Below are 15523 nucleotides of genomic sequence, written 5' to 3'. Positions count from 1 at the left end.
AGGGGAAGCCCTCGGCTGCGAACGGGAAGCCACAATCACCGAGAAAATGGAGTCCTGCTCTCTGGAAACTACAATTCCCAGCGGCCCCCGCGAAGACCGCGTGAGGGAACGTGCCGGACGCTGAGGCCTATCCCGCCCCGCCTTCAACTTCCGACGTGCTTCTCGGTGTTCTTACGTTTCCTCATTTCCTACCTGACCAAATTTCCTGTTTCCAGCTCGCTTCTAGGCGGCGGACTACAACTCCCAGCTCGCACAGCGAGGTTGGCCTGAGGGTCCGCTCGCATTTGGACTACATTTCCCAGAAAGCCCAGGGACCGGGGCGGGAGGGGAGGGGCGGCGGGCTCAGGGCGGGCGGCGTGGCGGGAAGCCGAGGTGAGCGTCGGGTACCGGACGGTGGTGACCTCTCCAGGGTCGCCCGGGAGCCGGGGTCGGGAAGGGCCTTCGTTTGCCCCGGCCGTGCTCAGTGGGCTGTCGGGAACGGGTGGGTGCCGAAGAGTGCTGGAGCCGGGGTGGGGGCGGGCGCGGCCCCGGGGCCCGCCGCGGGAGCCCCCGAGGACGTCCCTGCAGGGTGTGCGGGAGACGAGGACGGGTCCAGCGGGCCGGCTTCCGGGGTCTCCTCCCGGAGCTGCAGACCCGGGCCCCTCGCCCCATCCGGGTTTCCTCGTCTGCGGAACCGACCCTGTGGTCCGTGCACCTGCCGCTTCCTTCCCGGCGCGGCGGGGCGGCTCCCCGCGCTCGGCCGGGCCCGGGGCTGCGCTCCGACGCGCGGGTTGGATCTGCGGGGAGCCGGGGGCCCGACGTTCGCTGGGGACAGCGTCGGGCGTCGTGGTTTCCGCACGGGGAAGTATGGGGGGGGGGGGGGACGGCCGACGCTCAGACAAGCCGGTTCGGTTTTGTCCGCCCGCAGTGCGCGTAGTTGGAGCAGAAGGTGCCGCGCCCGTCCCCTCGCCCCGAGCGAGCCCTGGGGCTCTCCTTCCTTCGCGTAAATATTTTTTTAAAGATTTTGTATTTATTCATTTGACAGATCACAAGCAGGCAGAGAGACAGTCAGAGTGTGAAGGGGAAGCAGGCTCCCCGCGGAGCAGAGAGCCCGATGTGGGGCTCGATCCTAGGACCCTGAGATCATGACCTCAGCCGAAGGCAGAGGCTTAACCCATTGAGCCTCCCGGGCGCCCCGCCCCCTTCGCATAAATGCTGAAGTCTGTGCCCGAATGTAGGCGTGTTTCGTTTGCCTCGAGACGCACTACCTTGGCAGGCCTCCGCACTGCGCTCTGTTGAGACCCAGGCGAACCCCGGAGTGTCGGGGATGAGGAAACAGGCGCAGGCGTTTGGGTTGCCGCAGAGTAAGGCGGTGAGCACGGAGGGGCCGCAGCTCTCTGACCCCAGCAGCGCTTTGTGCCGGGAGAGTGCCCTTCACATTGTCATTTTTTAAAGATCGTATTTTAAAAAATAGGTTTTATCTTTTCGACAGAGAGAGCACACAAGCAGGGGGAATGGCAGGCAGAGGAGGAGGGAGACGCAGACTCCCTGCTGAGCCGGGAGCCCCATGCAGGGCTGCATCCCAGTACCCGGGAGCATGACCTGAGCCGAAGGCAGATGATGCTCAACCGACTGAGCCCCCCAGGCGCCCCAAGAATGCTTTATTTGTACGTTGAAGTTAGACTCCATTCTTAGCTATAAAATAAGATTAACAATCCCTGCTCCATTCTTTCCCTCCCCCTTTTAAAAAAGGATTTATGCATTTATTGGAATAGTGTGAGAGCATGTGCCGAGGGAGAGAGCATCTCTCCCTGCTGAGTGTGGAGTCCAGTGCGGGACTCGGTCGTACGGCCGTGAGATGGTGACCTGAGCCGAAATCAAGAGTGCTGCGCTTAACCGCCCAACCAGCTGAGCCACCCAGGCACCCCCTCCGTCCTCTAACCTTAGTGCTGGACGCAGGAAAGCCGCGTGGCGCCAGGCAGGTAGAAGAGCTTAGTGTTTCTGCCTCGGTTCCCATCAGCGCACTGACGTAGTCCGTCGTCCAGAACTGGGGGGCTCTCAGTACTTAGTCGGGAAATCCAGGACTCCGCCATCCTAGAGTCTAGCTCTGGGGCCTTTTCTTTTAGAAAAGAAGCTGTCTTAGGGAGGAGGAATGCTTATTTCCCGAATGAACTTAGGAATGGGAAGTGATGTAGCAACATTTTAACCACCCCCCCTTTTTTTCTATGTTTTACCTTATAATTGCCTGCCCCTTGGCCTCGTGCCCCTGATTTGATCCCCTTCCCTGTGCGTTTCCTATCTTGCCGCCTGCGCGCATCCGAGAACGGTTTACGGAGTGTCTGCTACGTGCCGAGCCCTGCTTGGATCTGCCAGACTCACGGGTGACCCAGATGCCACAGTCCCTGGCCTTGGGGAACTTTTGGACTTTGAAGTCAGACACGTGGGTGTGAATGTCAGTTCTCACGTAGTAGTTTAGACCAGGGGCAAGTCGCCGACCCTCAGTAAGTCGTTTGTCTGTAAAGTGAAGAGAACATCTCGTGGGATTCACTGAGATCCATTCAGCAATGGACTGAGCGTAAAAAAATTCTTTACCTCGCTTCTTTGCCCACTTGTTTCTGTCTCCTCTGGGTTTTTTTGGGCTTTTAGTTAGTTGTTTGTTTGTTCGTTTACCATAGGCTCCACACCCAGTGCGGGGCTTGAGCTCAGGACCCTGAGCTTGAGCGTCACGTGCTCTCCCGACCGAGCCAGCGCGCCTCCATCCGTCCCTTTCAGAGCTGACCGAGAAGGCTTCTGGATCTTCCCTGGCCAGGGGACTTCTCCCGGCTTCCAGCATGCGTCTCTCTGCCCTGCTGGCCTTGGCATCCAAGGTCACTCTGCCCCGCGACTACCGCTATGGGATGAGCCGTCCGGGCTCTCTTGCAGACAGGAGGAAGAACCCTCCGGGGACCCGGCGGCGCCGGGTGGCTGTGGAGCCCATCTCTGACGAAGAGTGGCATCTGTTCTGTGGGGACATGGTGAGAGCCTCGGACGGGGCTGAGTGGCGGGGGGCTCCTGGACAAGCGCCCCTCCCTGACCCGCACGTCTTCCCACAGGTGGAGGTCCTGGAAGGCAAGGACGCCGGGAAGCAAGGCAAAGTGGTTCAGGTCATCCGGCAGCGCAACTGGGTGGTCCTGGAGGGCCTGAACACGGTGAGTGGAGAGAGACGGGGCAGCTCCGTCCCCCCTGTCACTGTGTGCGGTGAGTAACCCAGGGCAGGAGGAGACGAGCTGCAGGGGCAGGGACACAGCTGACGGCTCTGCTGTCCCTGGGGCAGAAGGCAACGGCTTTCTTTCCAACAGCACTACCGCTACGTCGGCAAGACCGCAGACTTCCGGGGAACCATGATCCCCAGCGAAGCGCCCTTGCTGCACAACCAGGTCAAGCTTGTGGACCCCGTGGACAGGCAAGCACACGCGGCCCAGGTCGGAGGGTTTCCCACGCTGCGTGTCTGTGTGGCTGTTGACCACACTGATGTGAAAGGAACAGTGGGTCGTGGGCTCCGAAGTCGAGAGGGGCTATCCGTGTGATGGACATGAGCCCTTCTAGGTCACCCCAGTACAGATAACAGCGACGAGATGGTGACCTGTTTTCAGCCACTGGCTTTTTTGGGCGGAACGCAGCAGGAAGAGCTGGTTCCCATGCCGGGTTTCTCTCTTCCGTCCACTAGGAAACCCACCGAGGTGGAATGGAGATTCACTGAGGCGGGAGAGCGTGTCCGTGTCTCCTCACGATCAGGAAGAATTATCCCCAAACCTGATTTCCCCAGGGCGGATGGCATCGTCCCGGAGACGTGGACTGGTGAGGCGCGGGCTGAGGGGCAGGAAGGAGGCAGGGGCTGGGCGGAGTGGGAGTGAGGGTGTTAGGAAGCCCTCCCGCCTGTCTTCCTCTGGCCCAACAGATGGTCCCAAAGACACCTCGGTGGCAGATGCTCTAGAAAGAACCTACGTGCCCCGTTTAAAGACTCTGGAGGAGGAGGTGATGGAGGCCATGGGGATCCAGGAGACGCGGAGACACAAGAAAGTCTACTGGTACTGAATCCAGGAGAGCAGCCTCTCCCCTCGTCTTCATCGTGAAGGCCAGGGCCGCTCTGCTCCAGGCCCCAATAAAGAGCCGAGTCCTCCCCTCCCCTGCGTGCAGCTCCTGCCTTCCAGTAGACGGAGCCACCTGACCCCGGCACTGTTTCCGGGATTGAAGGAAGGGGCCTCCTCACATACAGCCAGAACCTGGGTGGAAGTTTGCCAGCCTCCCCCCAGGCAGGGCCTGCAGCTGCTGGGCGGGAGATCCGTGAGGGGGGGGTGCTGCCCATGGGGGCGGGCAGCAGGGGTGGGGGGCATGAGGCCCAGCTGCCGCACCTCGCAGTGTCTTCCCAGAGGAGGCTGCACGTCTGTCCTTTTCCACACTGACCACTAATGGCAGAGAAATGAAGACTACACTTGTTTAATAAATTAAGAATACATTTTTACATCATAGAACACAAACCGACGGAACAAGGGTAGAGGATGCCGGCTCTCCGAGTGGTGGGGCCTGGGCAGTCTCAGACGGTGTCTGTCAGCGGCCTTCAGTCTCCAGGAGAGAGAAGGCTTCCCCCAGCGGCCTCTTCGTAGCCACCAGAACCAGGTTTCTAGGAGAGAGCTCCGGACTGAAGATGGGCAGGAGCTCAGCGTGGAAGCCTGGGGGAAAAGCAGGGCTTCTCAGGAAGGAAGAAAGCAGACTCAGTCATCCCCCGGCAGCCTGTGGGCAGGGCCTGTTACCCCCGGGGAAGGCTTCAGGGAATCCGAGCAGACCCAGTTGTGTACCAGGAATAGGATGTCCACGGCTCGTTCTCGAAGCCTGGGTTCCTGGCTTAAAATGCGGCTCGGGGCTGGAGTCTGATTCTGCAGGGATCTGCACTGACCCGGCTCCCACCCCCATGGTGGCCCAACAGGTGTGGGGACTGGGGGCCTGGGGGCAGAGCCTCAGCACCCCAGCAGGGCAGGGCGCCCTCACCCTGCTCCTGCAGGTAGAGCAGCCGGTCCAGCAGAATCAGCGTCTCCACGAGCGGGGCAAGCAGCAGCGCCAGGCTGAAGAAGGCCACTACCCGGTTCTCCTGGGACAGGTGGGCCCGCAGGGCAGCCAGGTTCAGCGGCAGCCGCGGGTCCAGCCCCACCCGCTCGAGCCCCTGCTGCACGTACCTGCGGGGGCCACAGGCGGCACTTGGTTTGGGGGTAAGAACCTCCACTGCCCGTCAAAACCGATCTTTCCTCTTTCGCCTGCAACTTTGCTTTCCGTGCCCCGCCCCAGGACGCATTTTCAAACGTTTCTCTGGCTGTGAGCGGTCTGCCCAGTAGCAAATCAATTGCAAAATATATCTTCAGCCAGATCTGTGCCATCATTTAGCTCTATTTTCAGCATTTAAAACTTAATAGTTCCCACGTAAGAGAATGACAACTCCCTTCTAAAGAAATTTAGAGAACTGCCCCGAGACGCCAACACCCACCGGCTGGGCGCACCTAGCCCTTCAGGATAAGCGACAAGGCTGGGAGGGGAACCAGACCTTTGGGTGGTGATGCCCCCCACTCCCCCACCCCCCAGCCTCACTCTTCGATCTTGAGCTCGTGGACCCTGGGGATCCCCTGCACGCCAGGCCGCCGCAGCTCAGGCCGGGCCCCCCGGATGACGGTCTCCAGCGCTGCCCGGTAGCAGTGGGTGCGGAGGCCGGGGCCGGATCTCCGCAGCCGCTGCGCGTACTCCTCCAGGGCGTGGCAGGCTCCCTCCCGCAGCCGGTAGGGCAGCTCGTGGCCTGGCAGCCCAGCCACCCACTGACTCAGCGGGTAGCCACCGGGGTCACTCAGCTTCATGTAGCAGCAGCCCACCGAGGCCAGCGCCACCACCTCCGGACAAGAGAAGTGCCTCAGCAGGGCGACGCTCAGGTCCCCGCACGCGTGGAGGCCAGTCAGCAGCAGGCGGGCCCCGCCCCGAGGCAGGGTGTCCAGGGGAAGCAGCAGCTCCTCGCACAGGGCCGTGGGCTCTACCCACCGAACCACGTGTTGTGGGGAGCAGCGGGGGCCGGCGAGGACCACCTGTGCGGGTAGGACGGAACGAGGGCAGGCGGGAGGTCTGTCCGCTGTTCCCGTGCCACGTCGGGTCACAGCAAGAGGTGTGTCCTCTGCATTCCTTCCCCAGGAGGGAGAGAAGCTGCGGAATGGGACAGCTGAACCTTGAATCAGGAGCCCGGCTGCACTCTGGGCCCCTCCCGGGGAACTGCAAACCTCCTCCCCGAGTCCCAGTGCCCTCACCCGTCAGCAGCCTGGTCCCCGACCGGCCGGCTGGCAGGTGGAGCAGAACACACAGGGTGGAAAGTCTTGGTAACCAGAAAGTCCCTTTAAGATCTGAGGAGGCTCTGATGAAAGGGGGCCCTCAGGTGAGGGTGGGGGGAAGGCAGTGGGATTAGAGACGACACCATCTCAACCCCGGACACGGGAAAGAGCAGGTCCAGCCTCGGTGTCCCAGTCCAGCCAACCAAACCCTGCCCGCGGCCCCGGCTGCGGGGAAAGCCAGCCTACCTGTGGGTGCCTCTTCTCCTCTTCCTCCAGAGCCTGCAGGAGCTCCTGGTCCAGGCGCTGGGCTCTCTCCACCAGTCTCTGATTCCCTTCAATGCTCTTCACCATGAGCCCCAGCCCCAGGGACATGAACCGGGAGAGATGGCCCTGGGGTCACGAGAGCGAGGACGGAGACAGCCCTGTTCAGCGCCCCCTCCCTCACGGTGGCCCAGACCCCCAGAAAGCTTATCCGCCCTCCAACTTCCACCACGCCCCGGCACCTGCTTCTGGGGGCCTGTGGACTCACAACCTGCCTCCAGCTTTCTATCTCCACAACTCAAGAAAACAAACCCCAAACCGCAGAATATGAGGGGTCTGACCCACCTGGCCTGAGCCTATATCCACAACCTGGGTGCAGCCTGTGAGGTCACTCAGCTTCTTCACCAACTACAAGAGGCGGGAACAAAGCTCTGGGGCCACTGGTCCTCCATTCCCAGAGCAAACACCCACAGTGAGGGGGGAGGGGCTGCAGGGGGCCGAGAGAGATGGCGGGGGTGGGGGGAGAGGGGCACGGAAGAGACAGGAGACGCGGAAACCAAGAGGGAGGGGGCTGACCCCAGGCTCAAGCTCCACTCCGCGCTCCTCTCAGTACCGACAAGCAGAGGAGCCCCCGCCGTGAAGCCCGAGCAGACGGTGGCAGTAGGAGACAGGAGGAAGACAGTGATTTGGACACAGCCACCAACCAACCCATCCAAAGGACGAACACGTGACCCAAACACAGCCTTGAGGCAGGATTATGGCACGCCTGCCCAGGGCGGTCCTGCAGGCGACACAAGGTGCCCACACCCCTGTAACCCACAGCGTGTGCTCCCAGACGCCGCCGCACGCCAGCCGTCTCACCTCTCCCAGCCTCCGGATCTCATGCTGCTTCTTGGGCCTGACGTGTTTCCGGAACGGAGCTGTCAGGCGGGAGCTCTGGCTGGGGTTCTCCAGGAACTCGGAGGGGGTCTGAAACCCAGGTGTCCGGGTAAAGGCCAGGGCACAGGCTGTGGACTTCAGGGCGAGCAGGGAGAGGGGCCACACCGTGCTGTACCTGCGACAGGCCAGCCGGGGCCCCAGTGAACAGCTGCATTGCAACCCAACCTCGCCAGTCTGCAACCCAGGAAGCCCCGGGGAGGCTGTGAGCCTGAGTCCCCCAGCCCGGGGCCCCTCTTGCCCATACCTGACCACTTCCCCTTCCCCGGGCACCCCCAGCAGCTGTGTGGCCAGCTGGGGAGGCTTCAGTCCATCCAGCGCTTCCTGCCATGAGCCTGGGAGTGTGGCCCACAGGTTGTCTGTGAAGAATTCCTGCAGGAGGGGAGGAGCAGGCTGGCCACTGCCCTCCCCACTCCTCCTGGCCCCTCCAGACACAGGGCCGCTGGCTGCAGCCAGCAGGTGCCCCCTCCACAGCCCGGTCACTGTTCCCCGCCCCCCCGTACCCCCAGGGGCCCAGACAGCATCCTGGACCCGCCTCTCCTTGCTGCACCTTCCCCGCCTGCTGCTCTCTGCGTCCGCTCCACGAAGCTGAGCCTGAGAGCGGGGTCAGCGTCTTCACGGCCGCACGGGCGACAGCACAGTGACGGGCCTGTGGTGTCAGCACGCTGCCACTGAGCACTCTGCCGTTATGCGCGCTGGACACTTCACGCGCCAGACGTGGCATGTGACAGGTGTTTTTAGTCACATGCTGTTCCCCCCGCCCTCCAGACAGAGCAACAGGGACGACTTGTCTGAGGAGCTGGCGCTTGAGCCGAGACGCGGATGATGGACACACAACGGCAGACGAGAAAGGCCAGCAGTACTTGGGGGGGAGGGGGGATGTGGGGGTCAAAGAGAGCAAACTACCAGTTATACAGTAAGCGCATCTCGGAGAAGTAACGAGCGGCAGGCTGACTACAGCTAACAATACTGGGCTGCATGTTTGAAAGTTGCCGAGGATAGATCTTAAAAGTTCTCATCCCAAAAAAGGGGATCTGCCTTCAGCTCAGGTCATGATCCCGGGGTCCTGGATCAAGCCCCAAATTGGGCTCTCTGCTAGCAGGGAGCCTGCTTCTCCCTTTCACTGTGTTTCTGTGCTCTCTCCGTCTCTCAAGCAAATAAAGTCTTTGAAAAACTGTACTAACAGGAAACACTTATGAAAGACTTTAATATGCCAGGCGCTGTCCAAAACATTTTCCCCGTATTAATGCATTTAATCTTCAACCAAACCTGTAAGTAGTCGCTCAGCTCCCATCTTACACCTAAGGAGACTGCCAGGCTGCAATTCAGTAACTTGTCCAACTCAAAAAGCTACTAAGTAACAAGGCTGGGATCTGAAACCAACTGGACTCTAGTTCTTGCCCTAACCACTCTGTTCTACTGCCTTCCTGTGCAGGAAAACATTCAGGCACACTAGTAAGTGCAAAGGCCCAGGTGCCCACCATGTCTGTAGAACAGAAATCAGGCCGGAGTAGGTGTGGAGAGTGAATGTGGGAGGACCAGCGTGATGGCCTTCAAGAGGCAGCAGGGGACAGACTGTGCAGCATTCTCTAGGCAACAGTAAGGAGTTAAGATTTCATGAAAGCACCCACGAAGCAAGGCAGCATTTTTTTTCTTTTTAAAAGATTTTATTTATTTATTTGACAGAGATCACAAGTAGGCAGAGAGGCGGGGGGGGGGGGGGGGGGGGCGGGGGGGAGCAGGCTCCCCGCTGAGCAGAGAGCGGGATGCAGGGCTCCATCCCAGGACCCTGAGATCATGACTTGAGCCGAAGGCAGAGGCTGAACCAACTGAGCCACCCAGGCACCCCTTTTTTTCTTTTATGTAAACTCTACACCCAACCTGAGGCTCAGACTTACTAGTCTACCACTGACCCAGCCAGAGGCCCCTCATCAGATGTAGGTTTTAAAGAGATCAGTCAGGCTGCTTTGTGAAAAAGTGGACACAGAGTGGACACAGAGATCAGTTAGAAAGTGGTCCGGGAGCGAGAAGACGGTGGCTTGGCCCCCCGGGGTAGCAACGGAGATGGGAACAAGCAGGTGAACTTGGTATCTATCCTGCAGGCAGAGCTGAGGGAAGGCCTCGAGGGCACATCAGCGAAGGAGAGAGCTGCAGCAAGGGTGCTTCTGGGTCTGGGGGCCGAACGCGTCTGTGGACGCCGGTGCCATTCACCCATCGGCTCACTCATTCTTCCCCGTGAGCCTTCAGACCGCGGTTAAGACCACGGCTGAGAAACCGGCGCTCGGAGTTTCTTTAAACGCCGCGGCTGACCCGGCAAGGGAGGCAGGAAGGCAGCCCGACCCCGAAGCTCTAACAGTCCACGCCACCGCTGAGCCAGGGGTTCAGCCACAGCGGGGCGGATTCCGGGACAGCGCCCGCGCCCGCGCGCCTTCCTCCGGACGTGCGAGGCGAGCAGCCGCCCCGAGGTCAGGGATCCCCACACGCACGCCGGCTGAACCCCGAGAGGGAGGACCCCTTCCTGCACGGGCGCGCGGGGGACGGGGCAGAAGCCACCTCCCCGGCCCTCCGCCCGCCGCGCCCCCCGCCCGCCCGCACCCCCGGCTCACGATGATGTAGGCGTCCAGGATGGGGCGGTAGCGCGCCAGCACGCGCGTGAGGTTCACAGCCAGCTGCCTCCTCTGCTCCGGAGAGAGGCCGCGCGCCGAGACGCCCGGCATCCCGGGGGGCAGCCGGGGCGTCTGCGCGGGGACTGCGGGGTTCCCGCCTGCGCGGGGACCAGGGTCAGGGCCACGGGGGGGCCCTCGGCTCCCCGCACTCCCGACACCCCTTGTCCCGCCGGCCGCTGGGGCGGAAGACCGGACACGCCCCCTGACGTCACAGCTCGCGACGCGGCGCGGGCGCACACGTGGGGCGGGGCGCCGCGCACGGCGTCACAGAGGCGTGCCGCGGCGCCCGGGCCCGCCCCTCCCCGCGCAGTTCCCGCCTGCCCCGGAAGTGGGGCCGGTCCCGCGAGCGGCGTTTCTCGCGAGGCGCGGCCTCCCCACCTTCGAGTTGTACCTCCACGGGGCTAGAGGGGCCGGGGAGCGCATCCCGCCCCCGCCGCCCCCCACGCCGCCGCCGCCGCCGCCGCCGCTGCCGCTGCTCACACACTCGGAGTCCCTGGCCTCGCTCCCGGAGGCGGGGGCGCTGCGGGCGCGCGCACGCCGGCCCCCCGCGCGGTCCAACCCGCGCGCCTGCCGGCCCGGGCCTCGCCGGCGCGCGCCGACTTCCGCATCCGGCTCCGGGCGCTTCCGCTCCTAGCGGGGCCGCTGGGAGGTAGGTGTGGGCGCGAGGGGCGCTCGCCGTGGCCGGACCCCCCCCGCTGTGTGCTCGCCGACGTCGGCGGGCGGCCCGCAGCGGCGGTTCCCCCGGCGGATGGGTGTTGTCAGAGGGCCTGTGCCGGGAGCGGGGCTGGGGTGCGATGCGCGCGGGGGGTCCCCGCGCCTGGGGCCGAGGGAGCCGCGCGAGGGTACGGGGCGATCCAGACCCCCAGGGCCGGCCCCGCCACTGCCGGCGACCACACTTAGACCTCCCCTCCCGGGCGGACGAGGGAGCTCCCCCGTTCTGGCTCGCCGGGCTGCGACTTCGGGCTCGTTGGCCCGACGGCCCCCTCGGTTTCGGAATGAGACTGAGCTCGGCCGAGGGCAGGTGACCCTTGCGAGCCCTACAGCTGGTGAGTTGGGGGCCGCGCCAGCGTCCTGGCTTCCCGGCTCCGACCGTGCTCCGAACGGCGTTTCCCGTTCCGGATTCATTCCCACTCTGGCGGGTGGCTCTGCTGTCTTTCCAGTCTTAAGCCCCCGCAGGTGGGTCTTACCGTTTCCCAGGCGAGCCCGCTCGGTTACCAGGTTCGCTTTCTTCCCCAGGGTGTCCTCCAGACCTCCAGATGTCGGCCGTGGGGTTCGGTAGAGGATGAGTCCTCCGTCTTCCTGTCGCCAGTAACCATTCTTCCTACCTGCTCCATCGCCTTCCGCTGTTCTCATGTCTGCCTTGCTCCTCAATCTGGATTTTGGGGAACCCCCTCCTAAAAAAGCATTTGAGGGGAATGCCAAGCACCGTAAGTTTGTCAGGAAGCGGCGGCTCTTGGAACGGAGGGGCTTTCTGAATAAGAAGAACCAGGCACCGAGCAAGGCGCCTAAGCTGAACTCAGAACCTCCAAAGAAAGGGGAGACTTCGAGCTTGGACGGCACTTGGAAGGTCTCTCCCCTTCCAAAAAAGAAGATCGTTGCCTCCAGCAGTGGACCAGAGCAGCCCCTGGACAAGAAGGCTGCCGTGCCGTGGCTGACCCCAGCCCCTACGCAGAAGGCTGGGTCCGCGGTGGCGAAGGTGGATTTGCTGGGGGAGTTCCAGAGTGCCCTTCCAAAGATTAAGAACCATCCAGCTCGCCCCCACAAGAAGGGCCCCCAGAAGAACCTTACTCAGAACAATGCCCCACAGAGCTCCCCCCAACCTCATTCAGATAAGTGTTCCGGAGCATCTCAGAAGATGCCAACGAAGATGGTGGCCATTGACTGTGAGATGGTGGGCACGGGACCCAAGGGGCACGTCAGTTCCCTGGCCCGATGTAGCATCGTCAGCTACCACGGAGACGTGCTCTATGATGAGTACGTCCTTCCCCCCTGCCACATCGTGGACTACCGGACCAGGTGGAGTGGCATCCGGAAGCAACACATGGTGAATGCTACCCCCTTCAAGGTCGCCCGGGGCCAGGTGAGAGGCATGGGGTGCGCTGGACACAGCGAGGCGCAGGCCATTCCTCAGCCAGCGAGGTCAGCCTGGGAAGGAGGCAGGTGGACGGCCAGGTGAAGGGGGCTTCCTGCTGAGATGAGGCAGGCTGAGAGTCCGGAAAGTTCCAGGTAGCTGCCGTGACCGAACAGGGGTATCTGAGACCTACCTGAGCTCCCGAAACCAGTTCTGCTCTGGGAACTGGGAATCCGCACCAGGAAACAACCGCTGCCGAGGGCCAGAGCAGCAGGCGCGAGGGGCAAGGGAAAGGGCTCCGCTTGGAAATGGCTGGAAGCGCTAGAGTTTGGGGTTGAGCACGGAGAGTGGAGACGGTTCTCAAGCTTCTGTGTGGCAGGCGTGGGACTGGTGGGGCCGCCTACACAGGGCGCTGTGAGCACCTGGGACAGGTAGCCCGAAGCGGAGGGGATACAACACACGGGGCAGGCGTGTCGGGGCTCTCGCTTCACTCACGGAGCACATCTCCCCATGGTGGCCCCATGCTGGAGGCCCGAAGGGGGAGCTGGGCGGAGGGGCAGGGAAAGGGTGACCCGAGGCGCTGCAGGAGGTGGAGAGGAAGCGGCTGGTCTCGGGGGACCTCCAGGGGGCGCCCGTGGTCCGCGTCGGTGGCTTCAGCACCACGTTCTCCGCCTCCGGCCGTGCTGTCTCCGCCTCCGGCCGTGCTGTCTCCGCCTCCAGCTGCGCTGTCTGTTCTGCTGGTCGCGTTCTCGACCTGACAGTCGGAGGAGCTTCATCAGAGCGGGCGGGCCGGATCGTAGAGAGAACTTGGGAGGAAGGCCGCAGACCGTGGGCACCGCTGAGCAGGGCCGGGGAGAGGCGGGAGGTGGAATGGGTCTGAGATCTTGACTCTGCTCACCTCAGAGGAGGGCTGTGTGTCGAACGAACGCCCAGGGAAGGTGTTGGCGGCCAGTAAATGGCAGTTGCTGTCGGGAACCCGCAAGGACCTCGTTGATCGTGGACTCCCGTCTGGTTTTCGTCCTGACGCCGTTCCCGGTGCCCACACTGGGGTGTGAGACTAGGGGGTCTGGCCCCGTCTGGGGGCTCCTGGGGTTTCTGCACTGACCAGAGGACTGCTGCCCTTGTTCACAGATGGGCCCCACTTGGGGAACGGCCTTCAGACCTCACAGCACATTCTTTGGTGGTTCTCCCCCTTTATCATCCTGAAACGGGGACAGGTTATTGCTTGGTCTCAAGACTAGTGTGAATAAGGTTCCCGGGCAGCTGGGAAACGAGGAGAGCGGCGGGGCTGGCGTTCCGGGCTGCTGGACCCCTTCCCTCTGCGGCCGGAGTCTCTTCCGTAGCTCGTAGGCCCTTCCGGAGTCTGATGGAAACCATAGACCCAACCCCCAGAAAAGCCCCATGTGCATAACTGTTTGCCTGTGACTTGGGACTCCTGTTACCTCCGTGGAGCCCGTCTCGACTGCGTTTGTCCAGCACGTGGGAATGGCTGGGGGAGTTCCCGTAGCGAGCCTGAACCGAACTGGAGAGTGATCAGGCGTCTTACATGGGACTGGGATTTGGGACTGGGGCGACTTAATCTGCCTTCGGGGTGGAAATAAACGAGAGGATACGGAGCGGCTGCTAAGTCCAAACCAGGTCACATCACGGGCAGCAGCGCTCTTGGGGAGCGGAGCTGGGCCTGAGACGGAAGAAACCTTGTTGGGGGAGGCAGTGAGGCGGGCGAGCGTGTGTGGAAGAAAGTCCAGAGGGACCCGTGGGCACGTTGCGCACCGCTGCCGCCTCACCCCCGCACGCTCTGCGTCTGTTTCAGATCTTGAAGATCCTCGCGGGGAAGATCGTGGTAGGACACGCCATCCACAACGACTTCAAAGCCCTCCAGTATTTCCACCCCAAGTCCCTCACCCGTGACACCTCCCACATCCCCCCCCTCAACCGGAAGGCTGACTGCCCGGAGAATGCCACCATGTCCCTGAAGACTCTCACCAAGAAGCTTCTGAACCGGGACATCCAGGTAGCGACTCCCCAGATGCTGCCGGGCCCTCGGCTCGGGTGGGGGTGGGTGGGGGTCCTCCTTGCTCCTCGCTGCAGACTTGCCCCAGAATCACCCTGGACGGAGCTGCGGGCGGGCCGCTCTGATGGGAAGAGCTTGGCACGAAGGGGCCCCATAGTCTCCCCACCTGTATGTACGGCCACAGCTCCTGTTCTCTGCCGCGCAGTGTCCTGGGGTGGGGGGCTGTTCGGGAGAGGGAACGACTTCAGGTGCGTGCAGAAGCCCGGCTGGGAAAGGGGGAAGGCACACCGTGGTGCTCTGAGAGCCCGCAGAGTGGCCATCTGGGTCTCTTGTGACACGCTTGCACGGGGAGAAGGACGGTCTGCCTGGCAGGAGGGCGGCGCACGCCGTGTAGACAGCGGCTGTGGAAGGGGGGAGGGTGCCGGACTCGGAAGGCCCGGCAGGTATCTGGAACGTGGTGTGTGGCGAGCGCAGAGCAGCGCGGGACTCCAGCCCGGCCCGCAAGGACCCGGCGGCAGCGGCGTGTCGGGCGGTGGGGAGCCCGTCGGGAAGGGAAGAGAGAGGCTCTTAACGGCTTCGCGCTCTTGTCTCCCTCCCGTGTTCAGGCTGGGAAGAGCGGACACTCGTCCGTAGAGGACGCGCAGGCCGCCATGGAGCTGTACAAGTTGGTCGAAGTCGAGTGGGAGCAGCACCTGGCCCAGAGACCCCCAGAAGACTAGCGGCAGCGGGGACGCTGCCCCCGGAGAACCGGGGCTCTGCCTGTTGGCGAGCTCAGCTGTGAGGGGACACACGCCCACCTCGGGTTTAATAGTCATGAGATCTCACGTCCGGCGTCGTGTCGTGTGTCTGGTTAAGCCCTCCAAGGAAGCGGGACTCCTCCGCAGCCCCGCGCCGCTCCCCTCTTCCATGGTGCTAAGCCCGGTCCCGGGGGGCCGGCCTCCAGCGGGCCTTCGACCTCCACGGGTTGGGCCCCTGCTCAGTGTCGCTGCCCTAGCGGCCTTATCACCGGGGAGGCTGCGGGTCCCATGTTACGCCTTTTGTTCTCAAGTAGCGGGCAGCACCCCCTTCCCTCTCAAGTACCCTGGCCGGTGGCGGTGCACCCCAGACTCCACGTTGAGCTGAGAGTCCCCGCCTGTCGCCTGTCCTTCCCACCCTGACCTCCGGAGGGCCCGGCCCCGGGGAAGGTCGAGTTCTCCCTCGGGCTCCAAGGCAGTAGAGGTAAGAGCGTGACTGGGGAGTCAGCTTTTCTGTGTTGGGAAAG

At 62.9% G+C, this 15523-nt stretch overlaps 3 protein-coding genes across 13 annotated transcripts; 2 read left to right on the top strand and 1 right to left on the bottom strand.

Annotated features, from left to right (window-relative positions):
- The first annotated feature begins 326 nt into the window (after positions 1 to 326).
- Positions 327 to 4480, top strand: MRPL24 (mitochondrial ribosomal protein L24). Of its 5 annotated transcripts, XM_045982658.1 has the most exons (7): positions 388 to 481; positions 908 to 982; positions 2655 to 2993; positions 3072 to 3167; positions 3318 to 3421; positions 3686 to 3816; positions 3917 to 4480. In XM_045982658.1, exons 3-7 carry the CDS (start codon positions 2811 to 2813, stop codon positions 4051 to 4053), a joined length of 651 nt encoding a protein of 216 aa, XP_045838614.1. In that variant the 5' UTR covers positions 388 to 481; positions 908 to 982; positions 2655 to 2810; the 3' UTR covers positions 4054 to 4480. The 5 variants fall into 5 exon arrangements, with proteins under 5 accessions (XP_045838617.1, XP_045838615.1, XP_045838618.1 ...); XM_045982661.1 differs by lacking the exons at positions 388 to 481; positions 908 to 982 and adding an exon at positions 327 to 372; XM_045982659.1 differs by lacking the exon at positions 908 to 982 and having other exon boundaries at positions 359 to 481.
- Positions 4481 to 4550: 70 nt separating this feature from the next.
- Positions 4551 to 10707, bottom strand: METTL25B (methyltransferase like 25B). Of its 6 annotated transcripts, XM_045982651.1 has the most exons (9): positions 10569 to 10660; positions 10118 to 10275; positions 7759 to 7883; positions 7437 to 7629; positions 6921 to 6983; positions 6561 to 6704; positions 5596 to 6077; positions 5005 to 5189; positions 4551 to 4688 (listed from the first exon to the last, which is right to left on the bottom strand). In XM_045982651.1, the coding sequence occupies exons 2-9, from the start codon at positions 10226 to 10228 to the stop codon at positions 4567 to 4569; spliced, it is 1425 nt and encodes a 474-aa protein (XP_045838607.1). In that variant the 5' UTR covers positions 10229 to 10275; positions 10569 to 10660; the 3' UTR covers positions 4551 to 4566. The 6 variants fall into 6 exon arrangements, with proteins under 6 accessions (XP_045838607.1, XP_045838609.1, XP_045838606.1 ...); XM_045982653.1 differs by lacking the exon at positions 10118 to 10275 and having other exon boundaries at positions 7437 to 7544; positions 10569 to 10707; XM_045982650.1 differs by lacking the exon at positions 10569 to 10660 and having other exon boundaries at positions 10118 to 10516.
- On the top strand, positions 10692 to 15086 carry ISG20L2 (interferon stimulated exonuclease gene 20 like 2). 2 transcript variants are annotated; one of them, XM_045982657.1, is made up of 4 exons: positions 10692 to 10826; positions 11414 to 12257; positions 14062 to 14262; positions 14868 to 15086. In XM_045982657.1, the coding sequence occupies exons 2-4, from the start codon at positions 11529 to 11531 to the stop codon at positions 14979 to 14981; spliced, it is 1044 nt and encodes a 347-aa protein (XP_045838613.1). In that variant the 5' UTR covers positions 10692 to 10826; positions 11414 to 11528; the 3' UTR covers positions 14982 to 15086. The 2 variants fall into 2 exon arrangements, with proteins under 2 accessions (XP_045838613.1, XP_045838612.1); XM_045982656.1 differs by lacking the exon at positions 10692 to 10826 and adding an exon at positions 10847 to 11223.
- The last annotated feature ends 437 nt before the right edge of the window (positions 15087 to 15523 follow it).

Source organism: Meles meles, chromosome 17, assembly GCF_922984935.1.
Source record: "Meles meles chromosome 17, mMelMel3.1 paternal haplotype, whole genome shotgun sequence".
Lineage (NCBI taxonomy): Eukaryota > Metazoa > Chordata > Mammalia > Carnivora > Mustelidae > Meles > Meles meles.
The sequence above is the reverse complement of the archived record's forward strand: the minus strand, read 5'-3'. Positions and strand labels throughout refer to the sequence as shown.

Coding starts and splice junctions, on each gene's coding strand:
- MRPL24 (XM_045982661.1), top strand. CDS start 2,811: ATGCGTCTCTCTGCCCTGCTGGCCTTGGCATCCAAGGTCACTCTGCCC. Junction 2,994..3,071: donor ATCTGTTCTGTGGGGACATG/GTGAGAGCCTCG, acceptor GTCTTCCCACAG/GTGGAGGTCCTGGAAGGCAA. Junction 3,422..3,685: donor CTTGTGGACCCCGTGGACAG/GCAAGCACACGC, acceptor TCCGTCCACTAG/GAAACCCACCGAGGTGGAAT.
- METTL25B (XM_045982651.1), bottom strand. CDS start 10,228: ATGCCGGGCGTCTCGGCGCGCGGCCTCTCTCCGGAGCAGAGGAGGCAG. Junction 7,630..7,758: donor GGGGAAGGGGAAGTGGTCAG/GTATGGGCAAGA, acceptor GGCCTGTCGCAG/GTACAGCACGGTGTGGCCCC. Junction 6,078..6,560: donor AGGAGAAGAGGCACCCACAG/GTAGGCTGGCTT, acceptor CTACCCGCACAG/GTGGTCCTCGCCGGCCCCCG.
- ISG20L2 (XM_045982657.1), top strand. CDS start 11,529: ATGTCTGCCTTGCTCCTCAATCTGGATTTTGGGGAACCCCCTCCTAAA. Junction 12,258..14,061: donor TCAAGGTCGCCCGGGGCCAG/GTGAGAGGCATG, acceptor CGTCTGTTTCAG/ATCTTGAAGATCCTCGCGGG. Junction 14,263..14,867: donor TTCTGAACCGGGACATCCAG/GTAGCGACTCCC, acceptor TCCCGTGTTCAG/GCTGGGAAGAGCGGACACTC.